Source organism: Bos indicus x Bos taurus, chromosome 23 (genome assembly GCF_003369695.1).
Source record: "Bos indicus x Bos taurus breed Angus x Brahman F1 hybrid chromosome 23, Bos_hybrid_MaternalHap_v2.0, whole genome shotgun sequence".
NCBI classification, from domain to species: domain Eukaryota; kingdom Metazoa; phylum Chordata; class Mammalia; order Artiodactyla; family Bovidae; genus Bos; species Bos indicus x Bos taurus.
This window is the reverse complement of record NC_040098.1, coordinates 28417583-28436561: the sequence shown is the minus strand read 5'-3', so window position 1 is coordinate 28436561 and position 18979 is coordinate 28417583. Positions and strand designations below refer to the sequence as shown.

General features: G+C 49.7%; 3 protein-coding genes and 1 long non-coding RNA gene across 7 annotated transcripts; 3 read left to right on the top strand and 1 right to left on the bottom strand.

The window, feature by feature from the left end:
- Window positions 1–918: 918 nt before the first annotated feature.
- On the bottom strand, window positions 919–10875 carry LOC113881288 (heat shock 70 kDa protein 1-like). 4 transcript variants are annotated; one of them, XM_027524211.1, is made up of 2 exons: window positions 10692–10875; window positions 919–3201 (listed from the first exon to the last, which is right to left on the bottom strand). In XM_027524211.1, exons 1-2 carry the CDS (start codon window positions 10772–10774, stop codon window positions 1263–1265), a joined length of 2022 nt encoding a protein of 673 aa, XP_027380012.1. In that variant the 5' UTR covers window positions 10775–10875; the 3' UTR covers window positions 919–1262. The 4 variants fall into 4 exon arrangements, with proteins under 4 accessions (XP_027380012.1, XP_027380013.1, XP_027380014.1 ...); XM_027524212.1 differs by having other exon boundaries at window positions 10675–10831; XM_027524213.1 differs by lacking the exon at window positions 10692–10875 and adding an exon at window positions 5149–5248.
- On the top strand, window positions 5344–18891 carry LOC113881290 (heat shock 70 kDa protein 1A). The gene is made up of 2 exons (XM_027524216.1): window positions 5344–7466; window positions 18547–18891. The coding sequence occupies exons 1-2, from the start codon at window positions 5550–5552 to the stop codon at window positions 18553–18555; spliced, it is 1926 nt and encodes a 641-aa protein (XP_027380017.1). The 5' UTR covers window positions 5344–5549; the 3' UTR covers window positions 18556–18891.
- Window positions 11001–11811, top strand: LOC113881293. The gene is made up of 2 exons (XR_003507989.1): window positions 11001–11273; window positions 11371–11811. It is a non-coding gene; the product is annotated as an uncharacterized LOC113881293 (long non-coding RNA).
- On the top strand, window positions 16416–18891 carry LOC113881289 (heat shock 70 kDa protein 1B). Its single transcript, XM_027524215.1, has one exon. The coding sequence runs from the start codon at window positions 16630–16632 to the stop codon at window positions 18553–18555; it is 1926 nt and encodes a 641-aa protein (XP_027380016.1). The 5' UTR covers window positions 16416–16629; the 3' UTR covers window positions 18556–18891.
- Window positions 18892–18979: the final 88 nt, after the last annotated feature.

Sequence of the window (18979 nt, the reverse complement as noted above, 5' to 3'; positions counted from 1 at the left end):
GCTACACTTGGGTAACAACAGCAACAAAAAAAAGATCAAGAGCCTGTACGCCAGCAAATCTTGATTTTATCAAAGGTTCCCAATAAACACATTACTCTCAGTCCACATTTCTTTTATACTTTGCCTACGGCTGTCCTATAAAGGACTGAGTAAAACAACACACTGGATCGGGGATAAAAATACCCATTCTAATATTTCACTTCCAAATATTTCCCTCTCAAACACAAAGGGACACAAATGCAGTAAATGCAGTTAAACATACTTATATCATGTTCCCCCAGGCTTGATAAGTATGCGAAATTATGACACAATAGGGGAAGGTATTTTTTAAGGAATAAGCTCATCATAAGTTTTTCACTTCTCTTCTTGCATAAAAGTACACATTTGTTAGTAAGTTTTTTAAGAAATATATTCAGCAAGTAAAGGACTGTAATATTGAGTGCCCAGGGGCTGGATCTCCTAGGCCCCACCTATGAGTGACATCAGGACAAGAAGCAGAAGTTCCGGTCCTTGCCCCAACTCCCCAGCTTAACCTGAAATACCTAAATCAGCCAATTATTTAAAAGCGGTCTCTAAATTAGCAGCTACTCTAACTGGGGAGAAGGCAATGACAACCCACTCCAATACTCTTGCCTGGAAAATCCCATGGATGGAGGAGCCTGGTAGGCTCAGAGTCGGGCCCGACTGAAGCGACTTAGCAGCAGCAGCAGCACTCTAACTGGGGCTAAAGGTTAAAGGTGCCTGATAATCAAAAAATTTTTTCCTTCTTCAATCAGCTCATGAAAACTCAAATACTTCGCCCTTACCAGCTTAATCATTCACAATTAGCTCACAAACAGACCACACGTGGTCACTCCACACACTCTCCCTTTCCCTACTTTACAAGATACACTCATAGTCTAAAAATACCACAAGTAATTTGCTTTAGGAACAAATTTACTGAGGGACAAATAACCATCCACACAGGAAAAAGGAAGTTGGGAAGGCTGGAAATAAATAACAGACATTCAAATTCTTCAAATGGTTCCGAGAGGTGCCTAGTTTTCCTAAGAGTCTCATTCCAGAGTCAGAAATTTGTTGGAATGTGTCAGAAAATTATTGGAGTGTGAAAAGATGGTATATGAGACTCCTCCATCAGAATCCAAAAGAGATGATCACTTACATTCAGGTCCAGTCAATTCAGGAATCATAACCATGTTTGAAGATGAGGGCAACAAAATTCATCTTAGAGGCACCCTAGAACCGTCCAGCTCCACATAAGATTAATCTACTTCTTCAATTGTGGGGCCTGTTGCAGCCCTTCCAGGTGTATACCCTGTTCCACAGGAAGGCCCAGTGCATCCTCCCTGATAGAGTTTTGTGATGATTGGGTTACACACTTGCTCCAATTCCTTTCTCTTATGATCAAACTCATCTTTCTCAGCCAGTTGATTGGCCTCCAGCCACGAAAGGACCTCATTGCATTTACTCAGTATTTTCTTTTTATCAGACTCACTAATCTTGCCCTGTAGGCCTTCATCACTCACGGCACTCTTCATGTTAAAAGCATAGGATTCTAAGGCATTTTTTGCAGCAATTTTCTCTCTCTGGACCTCATCCTCAGCTTTGTATTTTTCAGCATCCAGAACCATGCGCTCGATCTCTTCCTTGCTCAGCCGGCCCTTGTCATTGGTAATGGTGATCTTGTTGGCCTTGCCCGTGCTCTTGTCCATAGCTGTGACATTGAGAATACCATTGGCATCGATGTCAAAGGTCACCTCAATCTGAGGCACTCCCCTGGGTGCAGGAGGGATTCCAGTCAGATCAAAGCGCCCCAGCAGGTTGTTGTCCCGAGTCATGGCCCTCTCGCCCTCATACACCTGGATCAGCACGCCCGGCTGATTGTCTGAATAGGTGGTGAAAATCTGTGTCTGCTTCGTGGGGATGGTGGAGTTGCGCTTGATTAATACAGTCATGACTCCCCCTGCAGTCTCCAACCCTAAAGACAGGGGAGCCACGTCCAACAAAAGCAGGTCCTGTACCTTTTCAGACTTATCCCCCATCAAAATGGCCGCCTGAACTGCAGCCCCATAGGCAACTGCCTCATCGGGGTTGATGCTCTTGTTGAGATCACGACCATTAAAGTAGTCCTGCAACAGCCTCTGAACCTTAGGGATTCGCGTAGAGCCCCCTACTAAGACAATGTCATGGATTTTAGCTTTATCCATCTTGGCATCCCGAAGAGCCTTCTCCACAGGCTCCAGGGTGCCCCTAAACAGGTCTGCACACAACTCTTCAAACCGGGCTCTGGTGATGGATGTGTAGAAGTCAATGCCTTCATAAAGTGAGTCAATTTCCAAGTTGGCCTGGGTGCTAGATGACAGGGTCCTCTTGGCCCTTTCGCAGGCAGTGCGCAACCGCCTCACAGCCCGCTTGTTCTGGCTGATGTCCTTCTTATGTTTCCTCTTGAATTCTTCCACAAAGTGGCTCACAAGCCTGTTGTCAAAATCCTCTCCACCCAAGTGGGTGTCCCCAGCTGTGGCCTTAACCTCAAAAATCCCATCATCTATGGTCAGGACGGACACATCAAATGTGCCTCCACCCAGATCAAAGATCAAGACATGTCGCTCTCCCTGACCTGCTTTATCTAAGCCATAGGCAATGGCAGCAGCAGTGGGTTCATTGATAATTCTTAGCACATTGAGACCTGCGATAACACCCGCATCCTTGGTGGCCTGGCGTTGAGAGTCATTGAAGTAGGCTGGCACAGTGATCACAGCATTGGTGACAGTGTAGCCCAAAAAAGCCTCAGCAGTCTCCTTCATCTTAGTTAGTACCATAGAAGAGATTTCTTCAGGATAAAAAGCTTTCTTTTCCCCTTTGTAGGACACCATTACCTTGGGCTTGCCTCCTTCATTGATTACTTGGAAAGGCCAAAGTTTCATATCTGATTGCACGACAGGATCATTAAATTTTCTGCCTATCAGACGTTTGGCATCAAAGACAGTGTTCTGGGGATTCATGGCTACCTGGTTCTTGGCTGCATCGCCGATGAGCCGCTCAGTATCAGTGAAGGCCACGTAGCTGGGGGTGGTGCGGTTGCCCTGGTCGTTGGCGATGATCTCCACCTTGCCGTGTTGGAACACCCCCACACAGGAGTAGGTGGTGCCCAGGTCGATGCCGATAGCTGTTCCCTTAGCTGCAGCCATGGTTTTCCTAGGCCTGTGGGAAAAGAATGAGATAAAAGTTTTTCAGTGAGAACATTTTTTTATTTTCTTTAAATTTTTATTTATTTTTAACTGTGGTAAAACACACACAACATAAAATTTACCCTCTTAACCAATTTTTGGCATACAATTCAGAAGTAAGTCCACTCACATTGTTGGTCAACGAATGTCCAGAATTTTTATCTTGCAAAACAAATTTTATACCTATTAAACAACTCATTTCCCCTCTTCTCCCAACCCTTGGACCACCACTAGTCTACATTTTTTTTTTTTTTGGCCTACTTTTTGTCTCTCAGAATTTGACTCTTCTAAGTACCTCACATGAGTGAAATTATACACTATTTTTCTTTTTGTGACTGGCTTACCTACCATAATATCTTAAAAATTCATCTACTTTACAGCATATGTCATAATTTCTTGCATCTTTACAGCTGAATAACTTTTTCTGTATGTATATACCACATTTGTTTATTCATTCTTTCTGTGGCACTTAAGTGGTTTCCATTTTATGGCTATTATGAATAAACCTGCCATATAATCCCTGTACAAATATCTCTTCCAAACAAGGTTTTTGGACAAGATAGAAAAACTCCTAGCTAACAGGAATGAAGAGGGCGGGCAGTGGCATATTGATTTCAATTCCTCACAGGGCCTGACTCCACTGTCCTGTGTCTGTGATAGCTTACTCCTTGAAGGAAAGTTATGACCAACCTAGATAGCATATTCAAAAGCAGAGACATTACTTTGCCAACAAAGGTCCATCTAGTCAAGGCCATGGTTTTTCCTGTGGTCATGTATGGATGTGAGAGTTGGACTGTGAAGAAGGCTGAGCGCCGAAGAATTGATGCTTTTGAACTGTGGTGTTGGAGAAGACTCTTCAGAGTCCCTTGGACTGCAAGGAGATCCAACCAGTCCATTCTGAAGGAGATCAGCCCTGGGATTTCTTTGGAAGGAATGATGCTAAAGCTGAAACTCCAGTACTTTGGCCACCTCATGCGAAGAGTTGACTCATTGGAAGACTCTGATGCTGGGAGGGATTGGGGGCAGGAGAAGGGGACGACAGAGGATGAGATGGCTGGATGGCATCACTGACTCGATGGACGTGGGTCTGAGTGAACTCCGGGAGTTGGTGATGGACAGGGGGCGAGTCATGGGGTCGCAAAGAGTAGGACACGACTGAATGAACTGAACTGAATATGGTACAAATCTCCTGCTGAACTAATTATTTTAAGTTCTAGTCTCCTCAAGAGACATCACTCTCCACAAGTGGGTTTAGCAACCCTGTCGGTCGTCTTTTACCCTCTATTAGGGATTGTTGAGATTTCGGCCAGTCTGAAGAATGCCGCTAAGAACCCAATCAAGCCCTCATGAGTTTTCTCAGGTAAGGTGGTGCTCTCTAAGACTTTCTCTAATCTTCTCAAAAACAGAACTCCTGTTATCTGGAGACAATAACCTACCAGCTCCTTCACTTTTTTTTTGGTAGCTCTAAGCAATCCAGCCACGTTTGCGGCCCTTAAAGGATGCCCCTTCCCTGACTAGCCAATGCCCCCATACCTATATTTAAACAAACTAGAGAAGTTTCCAATACCTCCTCAAACCGGGATCTACTAGTCTTGCCTATTGCCAGCCCATTCCAGTCACAGCACTTGTGACTCACCTAGTGTCCCGCCGCCTTCGATCCAGTTTGATACGGTTCGGATGGGGAGCCCCTATAACTTGGGGCTCCTTCAATAGCCAAACTGCGCAGGCGGTGTCCCCCCACCCCCCACCCGCCCCGCCCTGCGACTTTGAGCTGGGTCCAGACCTAGCATCCTAATTCTCTACTAGCCCGTGAGGTCAGAGGCAGCACCTCCATTGTAACGCGACTAGAGCAGGGCGGCGTCAACACCACCGCCCGAAGTCCCGACCCACCAGCCCCTCCTACCGCTTCCCCTCCCATTACCCCTTTCCGAGACAGTGCCAGCTAGCAAGTCCCAGAAGAGTCTGGAGAGTTCTGGGAGGAGAGGCATCCAGGGCGCCGATTGGTCCCAGAAAGCCAGGGGGCAGGACTTGAGGCGAAACCCCTGGAATATTCCCGACCTGGCAGCCCCACTGAACTCGGTCATTGGCTGACGAGGGAAAAGGCGGGGCTTGATGAAGAATTATAAACACAGAGCCGCCTGAGGAGAAACAGCAGCCTGGAGAAAGCTGATAAAACTTGCGGCTTAGTCCGTGAGAACAGCTTCCGCAGACCCGCTATCTCCAAGGACCGCCCCGAGGGGCACCAGAGCTTCACGTCGTTGATCCTGTGGGCCGTTTTCAGGTTTGAAGCTTATCTCGGAGCCGAAAAGGCAGGGCACCGGCATGGCGAAAAACATGGCTATCGGCATCGACCTGGGCACCACCTACTCCTGCGTAGGGGTGTTCCAGCACGGCAAGGTGGAGATCATCGCCAACGACCAGGGCAACCGCACCACCCCCAGCTACGTGGCCTTCACCGATACCGAGCGGCTCATCGGCGATGCGGCCAAGAACCAGGTGGCGCTGAACCCGCAGAACACGGTGTTCGACGCGAAGCGGCTGATCGGCCGCAAGTTCGGAGACCCGGTGGTGCAGTCGGACATGAAGCACTGGCCTTTCCGTGTCATCAACGACGGAGACAAGCCTAAGGTGCAGGTGAGCTACAAAGGGGAGACCAAGGCGTTCTACCCGGAGGAGATCTCGTCGATGGTGCTGACCAAGATGAAGGAGATCGCCGAGGCGTACCTGGGCCACCCGGTGACCAACGCGGTGATCACCGTGCCGGCCTACTTCAACGACTCGCAGCGGCAGGCCACCAAGGACGCGGGGGTGATCGCGGGGCTGAACGTGCTGAGGATCATCAACGAGCCCACGGCCGCCGCCATCGCCTACGGCCTGGACAGGACGGGCAAGGGCGAGCGCAACGTGCTCATCTTTGATCTGGGAGGGGGCACGTTCGACGTGTCCATCCTGACGATCGACGACGGCATCTTCGAGGTGAAGGCCACGGCCGGGGACACGCACCTGGGCGGGGAGGACTTCGACAACAGGCTGGTGAACCACTTCGTGGAGGAGTTCAAGAGGAAGCACAAGAAGGACATCAGCCAGAACAAGCGGGCCGTGAGGCGGCTGCGCACCGCATGCGAGCGGGCCAAGAGAACCTTGTCGTCCAGCACCCAGGCCAGCCTGGAGATCGACTCCCTGTTCGAGGGCATCGACTTCTACACGTCCATCACCAGGGCGCGGTTCGAGGAGCTGTGCTCCGACCTGTTCCGGAGCACCCTGGAGCCCGTGGAGAAGGCGCTACGCGACGCCAAGCTGGACAAGGCGCAGATCCACGACCTGGTCCTGGTGGGGGGCTCCACCCGCATCCCCAAGGTGCAGAAGCTGCTGCAGGACTTCTTCAACGGGCGCGACCTCAACAAGAGCATCAACCCCGACGAGGCGGTGGCGTACGGGGCGGCGGTGCAGGCGGCCATCCTGATGGGGGACAAGTCGGAGAACGTGCAGGACCTGCTGTTGCTGGACGTGGCTCCCCTGTCGCTGGGACTGGAGACGGCCGGAGGCGTGATGACCGCCCTGATCAAGCGCAACTCCACCATCCCCACGAAGCAGACGCAGATCTTCACCACCTACTCGGACAACCAGCCGGGCGTGCTGATCCAGGTGTACGAGGGCGAGAGGGCCATGACGCGGGACAACAACCTGCTGGGGCGCTTCGAGCTGAGCGGCATCCCGCCGGCCCCGCGGGGGGTGCCCCAGATCGAGGTGACCTTCGACATCGACGCCAATGGCATCCTGAACGTCACGGCCACGGACAAGAGCACGGGCAAGGCCAACAAGATCACCATCACCAACGACAAGGGCCGGCTGAGCAAGGAGGAGATCGAGCGCATGGTGCAGGAGGCGGAGAAGTACAAGGCGGAGGACGAGGTCCAGCGCGAGAGGGTGTCTGCCAAGAACGCGCTGGAGTCGTACGCCTTCAACATGAAGAGCGCCGTGGAGGATGAGGGGCTGAAGGGCAAGATCAGCGAGGCGGACAAGAAGAAGGTGCTGGACAAGTGCCAGGAGGTGATTTCCTGGCTGGACGCCAACACCTTGGCGGAGAAGGACGAGTTTGAGCACAAGAGGAAGGAGCTGGAGCAGGTGTGTAACCCCATCATCAGCAGACTGTACCAGGGGGCGGGCGGCCCCGGGGCTGGCGGCTTTGGGGCTCAGGCCCCTAAAGGGGGCTCTGGGTCTGGCCCCACCATTGAGGAGGTGGATTAGGAATCCTTCCCTGGATTGCTCATGTTTGTTATGGAGACTGTTGGGATCCAAGGCTTTGCATTGCCTTATATATCTTCCTTTCATCAGCCATCAGCTATGCAAGCTGTTTGAGATGTTGAACTGTCCCTTTTATGAAATTAGGAACTCTTTTTTCCAGAGTCTTAAGTATAGAGCTGAATGTATAGTGCCATCTTTTGTCAGTTTCTTTTTGTAGTATTCATGCCAAACTCAAGCTATTTTTCACCCGTTTCTGTTTACTTCCAAGTAAATAAACTCAAATAATTCGAGTGATGTTTGCTTCTGTGTTTTTATTTTGAAGTTAGAAGGATCTGTAGAGGTTGTCTGTTTTACAGTATCCAAAAATGAACTGCAATTGGCCTCTTAGATAAGGTCAGGGATCCAGAAAAGAATACAGCATTATGACACATTTCTTTTAGGCAAATAGTATCCTTGGGAAACATAAAGCTGCTCATTTGAATGGTTGTGTTTGTGAATCCAGAAAATGTTAAGGGTTACTGGCATGGTAGCCTCAAGGTTGGGCGGGGGGTCCATACTTTACGGGTGAACTCAAAAGGTGCCTGTAGTGGCAGTATTCCTGGAGAAGCAGGCAAATAAGAGGCAGTTAGATTGGAAGTCATGGGTGCTGCTGCTTGTTAGTACAGGTGATACCTTAGAGCCTTGTTACTTAATCTAGATTCAGCATGAAAGAGAAGGTGAGTCCTAAATTGGCACTGAGGAAATGTGAATTCTAGTACTGGCTTGCCTAATTATGCATGATTGCGTTAGCCACTGTGATCCTCAAGTCTCACAGTTTAAAATGGAAGGGTTTGGCCTGATGCTAAAGTTTAATTTCTTAAAAGAATGCTGAGATAAAAATGCTGCGTTTCCAGTACTGGTTACCTACATTTTAAGTATCCCAGTGAGTACCTTAGAGAGGTGTCACTGTTTCATGCCCCAGCAGGAGGACGGACCCCCAGTATTTCAGTGTGCTTACCTACCAGGTACTGTACCAGGGGCCTTTTACATGTTTATTAATTCCCATTCCACCATATTGAGTATAGGCAGTGTTTGGCTTCCACAGGTGGACGTATGTGGAGACTTAAAAGTCACTGGCTTAAATTTATTTCAAGGTTAAAAAAACGGGTTCAGGGAAGATGTTGAACCTGGATTCCAACTGAGGTTTTATTGTTTTTTGCTCTGCTGCCCACAGGGCTTTGTGCATGTCTGGTTCTGGGTTCTGGGTCTACCCTAGGTTTCACAATCGGTAATCTTTCTGCTTTGACAATGTATAATCCTAAACAACTATGTCAGATAATACGGTTAATGCTAGAGGTTTAATACTGGTTAATTTAGAAGAGTGATTGAAAAAACCTGCAGCACTGCACCAGGAAGCCTTAACCACAGGCTTCCTTCCCCTGCAGATGCTTCTTGCTTTAACTGTTGCTAGAATTCTGGGAAGAGTCCCCTCCACAGCCTGTTTGTGGGAAAAGGCCTGGCACAATCCTCACGACTTGGGGAGTGAGCCCCTTTAAAAGTCAATTTTATCTGGGGATTACAGAGATTCTGGAACCAGGTGGAAGTGGTGATTGCACAAACTGGGCTAGGTACCACTAAATTCTACACTTTAAAATGGTTTATGTGAATTCACCAAAAGTAGTTTTTAAAAAAAAATTGTGTCAACATTCTGGAAAAACACTTTGTGAGTGTGTGTATCTCAAGGCCCACCAAATCTTTCACTAAATACTTGCATTAGAAGAAACTCTTAATGGTAATAACATGTAGAGGTAGACCTGTCCCTGTAAGTTTGGAAATGGAAATCTAAGAGATGCTTAGACTTGCAGGCCAGCATATAAACACAGGTTTAATCCTCAGGGTAGGTGAACTGTAGCACGGTGGACTGTAGCCACAATGTGAGTCACCCTTCATGGGGATATGCGGTTGGAACACGACCTCCTCTACCCCCACAGAACTGCAGTACCATCTGTGACTGTCATCTGCAGATAATACAATAACTCTTGAAGCAGTCACCCTACTTTAGGGGGAGGTGGCAAGGGATGGGGAGGGTGGGTGGAGATTGGGAAAGACCTAACAAACACCTTTGATAAGAGAGATTAGGGAAATCTCCAGAAATTAATTTGGAGAAAATGAGTTCCTATGGCTAAACCAGTTAAGATTATCAGGGTGTTTTATTAGGAAGTCAATATATAATGTTACTGCACAGTCCCTTGCACAGACTACTTTGAAAATAATCACCTTCAACATGAAGCTGAGGGACAAAGAGAATGCAAAGTCATTCCTGGAGAAGGTGATTGCGGTAGCAGCAAGAACTCGGGGTGGGGGTGGGGGGGAGGAGGTGCATCAAGGAAAAATAATGGTCGATCAAAAAGCATTTTTAAAATCTAACACCTTCCCTAATTCCAATCTCACCTACTTCCCTATGCCAGCCCTGAAAAATTAGATTGTTATGGTAATGTGACTGATTTTAAATCCAAGATACTACGTTATTAACACATAGTTACTCCTGGTGTTTAACTGGATTCTGTCATTAAAAATGAAAAGGATACCAAAGCAATAACATAATTGTGAGAGAAGTGCACAGAAGCATGGGCTTTCAGTTAAAATAAATGGTTTTCAGGTGAAAAGTCAACACTGGCGATTTCTGAGGGGGCGAGCCTCAAGGTAGGAATAAGAAAGGGCAACTGTCATCATTCTTTATTCCAACTGATCACCTTAAATCCATCCCCAAGGGTCACCCGCAAAGTATCCAGTGCAGTTCAGTAGGATATAGCAACCCCATCAGTCCTCTCCTAACTCCAGCTCACGTAGAGACGTTAAGGGGTCAGGTATCGCAGCGAATTCGGGATGCCGAGCCAACCTGCCCCACCCCACGGGCGCCAGTACCGCCCAGCAGGAAATCGGAGGAAAGGGCACGGCGGGGAAGGAGGGAGGGCACACAGGAAATACAGGGTAAGGGGGCGGGGGAGTCCAGAAGATCAGAATCACCCCAGAGGATCTTCCACCTTTTTACCCGTCCAGACGTCCCCAGGAGAGCCAGGGACTAGATTCGGGAGATGGGACGGCGGCAGAGAGAAGACAGCAAGCTCCCAGCTGTAGCCAATCCCTGCCCAGGGCTGCGGCTCACCCGCCTCTGGCGGTGGGGACCTTCTAGCTTCTGGCAACCCCAATCCATCCGACTTACTTGTGTCAGTTACAAACCTGTCCAGTGTTTTCACCCAACATATTAGCGAGTTTGAGGGAAACTCTAAAGGTCTCTCCTTTACTGACTCCTTTAATCCCATTTTGAAAAAGACAACCGAAGAACGCCGGCACCGGCCAGGCAACTCCGCGGCCAGCCCCGCCGTCAGGCCCCGCCCCGCTCCATCGGGGTCTTACTCGCTCTGGCTCCTTGCCCCCGTTTCGGGCTGTGTCAGGAACTTTCTGGAGCTCTCTGGGCTCAGAGGCGGGGACTGGCTCGTAGGAACACTCTTCAACAAACAAACTGCCCCACCCAAGTCTCCCTCCCCCGCCCTTCGCCCCCTGCCCCGCCGCCACCCTAAGACTTCAAGCTTAGTCACGGCTCTACATTTAGCTTCCAGAAGATTCTTGCTAGCCTAGCCCTAGTAACGGGGCTCCCCCTCCCTTCCTCTGTTAACAGCCGACCAGTCTGTGATAACGGGAAGGGGAGACGGTCCTGGGAGAACCTGGAAGGGCCGAAAAGGTGGAAGTGTGGGTGTTGGCGGGGGAAGCGGCGGAGCTGGGGTGCGTAGATAGGCGTGAGTCAGAAGCAACAGCCTGGAGGTGAGTCTCCGCAGGTCACACACCCCCATGGTGCACGTAGAGCCCTGGCATTCACTCTTTACTGTCGTCCATGGTTGTTTCTGTTCTTCTTTTATAGAGCGTGGAACGATAGGGTTTATGTGCCAGCATTGAGAGGAGTCCAAAGTAGAAAGTATGCCGACATGTTAGTTCAATCACCGGTTCCGTAATTACCTGTCTGGGTGATCTGGCCAAGCCACGAAACCTCTGAACCTTTGTGCTCATCTTTGAAAACAGAAAGGTTTGGCTGAAGGACTCTGCCTAAAAATCTGAAGATAGTTTTTATGGTAAACCGAAAGTATTACTATCATAGTCCTGGTAGTAATCCCCAACCTTGTAAGCACCTCAGTAAGAAATGATTGAGAGATGAGACTCGAGAGAGTGTTACTCCAATAAAAGAATGAAGGGCACAAACTTTTGAGTACAACTCTGTCACAGCCACTGAACTAGTCTTTTAAATATTGTCTTTGTAATCCTTGATGGTATCATACTATGAAATAAATATTAATTCTAATTTATACAACTTGTGTAATTTAGTTCATTTACACGTACTTCATTGTTAAGAAAGAAAAACAGCTTCAACAAGGAGATAGAGTCCAGATACAAACCCAGGTCTTGCCTTTCCCAGTTTTTTCCCCCATGCTGCTGGAAATTAGCAGAGTTCCCAGGCCTTTGCCACACTTCCCTGGTGGATCAGAGGGTGAAGAATCTGCCCACAGTGCAAGAGACCTGGGTTCTATCCCTGAGTAGAGAAGATCCCCTGGAGAAGGGAATGGCGACCCACTCCAGTGTTCTTGTGTGGAAAATCCCATGGGCAGAGGAGCCTGGCCGGCTACAGTCCACGGGGTCACAAAGGAGTCGGACATGACTGGGTGACTAACACTGTCAGGCCTTTGCCCTTTGAAGGTTACAAATGCCTGGCTCAGGGCTCGCCTGGTGGCTCATCGGTAAAGAATCTGCCTGCCAATGCAGGAGACACAGGTTCTATTCCTGATCCAGGAAGATTCCCACATGTCCTCGTTCCAAGGAGCAGCTAAGCCTGTGTGCCACAACTATTGAGCACGTACAGCCCATTCTCTGAAACAAGAGAAGCCACCACAATGAGAAGCCTGCTTACCCCCAACTCAACTAGAGAATAGCCTCTGCTCACCACAACTAGAGAAAAGCCTCTGTAGCAGCAGAGATCTAGCACAGCCAAAAATAAAATGAAAAAATGCCTGGCTCTAGGTGTCACATTGTTCTCTTTTGCTTCTGTCTGAAAAACCTAGAATTATACTGTCTTTTAAAAACAAATAGACTTGAGAAAAACCATACTAGATGAAAAACTGTAGGAAAAAGGAGAGAGAACAAAAAAAGATCCTGCAACTTCAGGGTGAGGACGGCTCCCCCCGCCCCACCCACTTCCTTCCCTTGGCAGTTAGCATTCTTGGCAGTCTCTCTCCCATCCCCAACCCTTAAATTTTACCCTGTCACCCGGTCAGGCTTGGGCAACCTTAATCTTGATTCTTCCAAACACTAAACCCGATTTTAAAAAACTAATTCCAAAATGCATCAAATAAAGTTGTGAAAAGTCTCTTGGGATTCTTAAAATCTCCTTGCTGCTGCTGCTACTAAGTCGCTTCAGTTGTGTCCAACTCTGTGCAACCCCACAGACGGAAGCCCACAAGGCTCCCCAATCCCTGGGAGTCTCCAGGCAAGAACACTGGAGTGGGTTGCCATTTCCTTCTCCAATGCATGAAAGTGAAAAGTGAAAGTGAAGTTGCTCAGGAGTCCGACTCTTAGCGACCCCATGGACTGCAGCCTACCAGGCTCCTCCGTTCATGGGATTTTCCAGGCAAGAACACTGGAGTGGGTTGCCATTGCCTTCTAGAGTTACACTATTACACTCATTGATCATATATCGAACTATACATTTGATCAACTGCTTCAAGTCTAGTCATCATTTCTGTTGAAAGCTCAGTCATATACTTGGTAATACAAGAAATAATAATCTTGTGAAACAAGCAAAATACAAATGGTATAGTTAATAACATTAGTGGAATTAAAAGTAAATATTTTAGCCATGAGCCTCCCACACCAGTTTTTTTTAAAGATTGTCAAGACTAGGGAATGGGTACTTAGAGCAGAAATCTGATTTTTCATGTGGTTCAAATGTGTTACATTAAAGGATTTATCAGGTACAAAAATACAGCATTCAGTTTGAATTATAGCACAGCTATCTCCCTGAGATGCTGTCAAGAGTCTTGCAGTTGTGTAGCAGGGCCTTTCTCATTATAGAGATCTCAGAAGTCAATAGGTGAATAGCCTGATTATCATTTAAAGCTTATGAAAGTTGTTAAGGCTTAGATATGGTCAATTACATCCTCCAACCCCATTGAAGGCATGCACACGCGTGCGCACGCGCGCACACACACACACACACACACACACGCTGCTAAATGGTCATACACCAAATCTCCTTAGGCACCAATTAAACCGGTACCTGAGTTCCTGCCTTGGGAAGTGTCCAGTGTTAAAGGAAGACAAAATTCAAGAGACTCTCCTCATAGGAAATGGAAAAGAAATACGGATATTTAGGTTTCCGGGTCATCCACAGAGAGAGACAACGCAAAGTGTAGGTTAATACAGTGTGTAGCTGACTGCTTGATTCATGAAAAACAGCATTTTCAAGTGGCTCCCCCACTCCTCCACCCCAGCAACAGCAAGATTTGAGGCCCTATCACCTGTCTCCCTGTCGAGCAGTGGAGACAATGATGCCCTTTGCTTCAAGCCAATAGAGGAAGAGAACTGCAAATTTTGGAGAGGAGAGCGAATCCAGAATTCCTGCTGGTAGCAGCTGATGGGGGAGAAGGCAATGGCAACCCACTCCAGTGTTCTTGCCTGGAGAATCCCAGGGACGGGGGAGCCTGGTGGGCTGCTGTCTCTGGGGTCGCACAGAGTCGGACACAACTGAAGTGACTTAGCAGTAGCAGCAGCAGCTGATGGTGAGGAAGACAGGGGAGAGGGGATGAGGTTAAGGACTTCTCTGGAGGTGAACACTTCTCTGGAAGTGTTCACAAACTGGGTGGCTAAGATGGACGTTTGGGGAATCCCCTTTCAGATACTGCATAAAGAGATGGAAAATTCCTGAAGTTTAACCAGTTTGACTAGATTAAGGAGGTGATTCATTGGAGAGCCACACCTGAATGTAAAAAAAGTTATCACCTACCTGCACAGTGAAAGATAAAAATATTGCTTTAACAAATCTGTATATCTGATTAACCTGAACAAATTATAAAATAAACTGAATACCCTCAGATTTCAGGAAGAGGTGTTTGATGAATGGCTGTGCGCGCGCGCGCGCGTGTGTGTGTACGTGTGTAAACGTCAGTTAAGCAAAAGTGTTCAAAGCGAGATTTCTTCCCTTTATCAGAAATTGCCTCCTCAGGTACTTCTCTGGTGGTCCAGAAGGGCTAAGACTCTGTAGAGGAGAATGCAGGCGGCCTGGGTTCGATCTCTGGTCAAGAAAATAGATCCCACATGCTACAACTAAGATTGACCATGCTACAACTAAGGCTTAGCTATTAATTTTAAAACAACAACAACAAAACCCCACAACTGCCTCCTCCGACTTGTGCTGTTATGTTTTCTATGCTCAAGACATGTGGATACAGTAATGAGTCTATTTCATGGGTTGTGAATCCCCTCTACTATGGCTTTAATGTCCCTCACATTTTCACTTTAGGTGCCTAATAAGGGATCTTGCATTGCCCATAAAGGAAGAAGAAACAAAAGCCAAAATAAATTACCAAATGTCACTGTATTTAAAACAGGAAGGAGGCTAACAACAGAAAGCTGAAATCTAGGATAAAAAGTTAAATGGACGAATTAAGTACACAGCAAACAACCTGAACTTTTAGAGGAGATAGAACCTAGGTCCTGCCAACCTTTCTCACCTTCCAGCATCATTCCAGACTGTTTACAATGGGCCACCCGCCAACCAACTATATAGCATGCTCTTCAAACAGGACTGAACGCTCCCCCACCCCCACCCTCGCAGGCTCACCACCACACCACATTTACTTAAAAGTAGTGGACAGCCTAGGAGCCGCAAATGACAAGGCAGAAGACCGAATTCGGGACTCAGGTTAATCCAGGCACCACTGATCATCCGAGGCTGAACCAGGAATTTAAAAGGCACAGAGGAGGGGAGGGGTGCGTCCGCACCTGGGGCTGGGAAAGATGAGGAATCCGGAGAAGCGCAAAGGACAGCTAAATATCTATGGAAAATATTTTCTTTCTCAAGCCCAGTCCAGCCCGAGGAGAAAGGGAGCAGCTCTGGGCGGGGACAGGGGCGCTGTGGCTCCAGCCCTGCCCTTCCCACGCTCCCCCGACCGAGCAGGTCCCTTCTAAGGCGTTGGGAACCTTCTACAATCTAAAAACCATATACCTAATTGATTTTCTTCTGAAAATTAAAATTTCCCCTCCCATCTGAATAGGGCTAAAGAGGAGCCAAAACTTAAACAGCTTCAACTCTCTCCTTTTCCTTCCCATTTTAAAAATAAGATGGGAAAAGCGCCGCGGATGACCAAGGCATTTCTCGGACAGCCCGGCCGCTCGGCGAGCCAGCCCAAACGTGGCTGCTTCCATCAGCGTTAGCCTCCGATCACTCTCCTTGGCCCACAGATAGCCAACCCTCTTCGAGAAACTCGGGAACTTTCTGTATTTTGGCTGTCCCGGCAGTCGTGTAGCCCTTAATTCTACTTTAAACCACCAAACTAATTTGAGCCCCGAGATCCTCTCACCGCCCTACAATTAATTACAAGCCCAGGGCTGATCCTTCCAGTCGACTCCAAACTACTTGGCTGGCTGGTCGCCAGGAAACCAGAGACAGAGTGGGTGGACCTTCCCAGCCCCTCTCCCCCTCTCCTTAGGACTCCTGTTTCCTCCAGCGAATCCTAGAAGAGTCTGGAGAGTTCTGGGAGGAGAGGCATCCAGGGCGCTGATTGGTTCCAGAAAGCCAGGGGGCAGGACTTGAGGCGAAACCCCTGGAATATTCCCGACCTGGCAGCCCCACTGAGCTCGGTCATTGGCTGACGAGGGAAAAGGCGGGGCTTGATGAAGAATTATAAACACAGAGCCGCCTGAGGAGAAACAGCAGCCTGGAGAGAGCTGATAAAACTTACGGCTTAGTCCGTGAGAACAGCTTCCGCAGACCCGCTATCTCCAAGGACCGCCCCGAGGGGCACCAGAGCGTTCAGTTTTCGGGTTCCGAAAAGCCCGAGCTTCTCGTCGCAGATCCTCTTCACCGATTTCAGGTTTGAAGCTTATCTCGGAGCCGGAAAAGCAGGGCACCGGCATGGCGAAAAACACAGCTATCGGCATCGACCTGGGCACCACCTACTCCTGCGTAGGGGTGTTCCAGCACGGCAAGGTGGAGATCATCGCCAACGACCAGGGCAACCGCACCACCCCCAGCTACGTGGCCTTCACCGATACCGAGCGGCTCATCGGCGATGCGGCCAAGAACCAGGTGGCGCTGAACCCGCAGAACACGGTGTTCGACGCGAAGCGGCTGATCGGCCGCAAGTTCGGAGACCCGGTGGTGCAGTCGGACATGAAGCACTGGCCTTTCCGTGTCATCAACGACGGAGACAAGCCTAAGGTGCAGGTGAGCTACAAGGGGGAGACCAAGGCGTTCTACCCGGAGGAGATCTCGTCGATGGTGCTGACCAAGATGAAGGAGATCGCCGAGGCGTACCTGGGCCACCCGGTGACCAACGCGGTGATCACCGTGCCGGCCTACTTCAACGACTCGCAGCGGCAGGCCACCAAGGACGCGGGGGTGATCGCGGGGCTGAACGTGCTGAGGATCATCAACGAGCCCACGGCCGCCGCCATCGCCTACGGCCTGGACAGGACGGGCAAGGGCGAGCGCAACGTGCTCATCTTTGATCTGGGAGGGGGCACGTTCGACGTGTCCATCCTGACGATCGACGACGGCATCTTCGAGGTGAAGGCCACGGCCGGGGACACGCACCTGGGCGGGGAGGACTTCGACAACAGGCTGGTGAACCACTTCGTGGAGGAGTTCAAGAGGAAGCACAAGAAGGACATCAGCCAGAACAAGCGGGCCGTGAGGCGGCTGCGCACCGCATGCGAGCGGGCCAAGAGAACCTTGTCGTCCAGCACCCAGGCCAGCCTGGAGATCGACTCCCTGTTCGAGGGCATCGACTTCTACACGTCCATCACCAGGGCGCGGTTCGAGGAGCTGTGCTCCGACCTGTTCCGGAGCACCCTGGAGCCCGTGGAGAAGGCGCTACGCGACGCCAAGCTGGACAAGGCGCAGATCCACGACCTGGTCCTGGTGGGGGGCTCCACCCGCATCCCCAAGGTGCAGAAGCTGCTGCAGGACTTCTTCAACGGGCGCGACCTCAACAAGAGCATCAACCCCGACGAGGCGGTGGCGTACGGGGCGGCGGTGCAGGCGGCCATCCTGATGGGGGACAAGTCGGAGAACGTGCAGGACCTGCTGTTGCTGGACGTGGCTCCCCTGTCGCTGGGACTGGAGACGGCCGGAGGCGTGATGACCGCCCTGATCAAGCGCAACTCCACCATCCCCACGAAGCAGACGCAGATCTTCACCACCTACTCGGACAACCAGCCGGGCGTGCTGATCCAGGTGTACGAGGGCGAGAGGGCCATGACGCGGGACAACAACCTGCTGGGGCGCTTCGAGCTGAGCGGCATCCCGCCGGCCCCGCGGGGGGTGCCCCAGATCGAGGTGACCTTCGACATCGACGCCAATGGCATCCTGAACGTCACGGCCACGGACAAGAGCACGGGCAAGGCCAACAAGATCACCATCACCAACGACAAGGGCCGGCTGAGCAAGGAGGAGATCGAGCGCATGGTGCAGGAGGCGGAGAAGTACAAGGCGGAGGACGAGGTCCAGCGCGAGAGGGTGTCTGCCAAGAACGCGCTGGAGTCGTACGCCTTCAACATGAAGAGCGCCGTGGAGGATGAGGGGCTGAAGGGCAAGATCAGCGAGGCGGACAAGAAGAAGGTGCTGGACAAGTGCCAGGAGGTGATTTCCTGGCTGGACGCCAACACCTTGGCGGAGAAGGACGAGTTTGAGCACAAGAGGAAGGAGCTGGAGCAGGTGTGTAACCCCATCATCAGCAGACTGTACCAGGGGGCGGGCGGCCCCGGGGCTGGCGGCTTTGGGGCTCAGGGCCCTAAAGGGGGCTCCGGGTCTGGCCCCACCATTGAGGAGGTGGATTAGGGGCCTTACTTTTTGTCTGTCTGTAGTAGACCTATGGACTTTGGTCTTGCCCTATATTTACTCCTGTGATGTGTCAGTTTGTTCTATGATAAGGTTGTAATCTCTAACTAGCTTGTTTTTGTTATTTCTGTATGTTATAATGAGTGTGTTCACCAGAATGTTTGCATTTTCATGCAAGTTGGTAATAAGGATGGCTTTCCGTGGGTTTTTTTTTTGTTTGTTTCAAGTGAGTCAACACTGCCACCCTGTGTCCTGTGTTTTGCTTTGTAAACACACCAAAAGTCATAGAATTAAACATTTGTATACTTAAGAAATAAAAAGAAAATGATAAATGCAGATTGTTTGTTTATTTGGGGAGGGATAATGGCTTCTCTGAATGTCTGAATTCTATAGACCATGAAAGGGCAGTACTTCTGGAGTTATA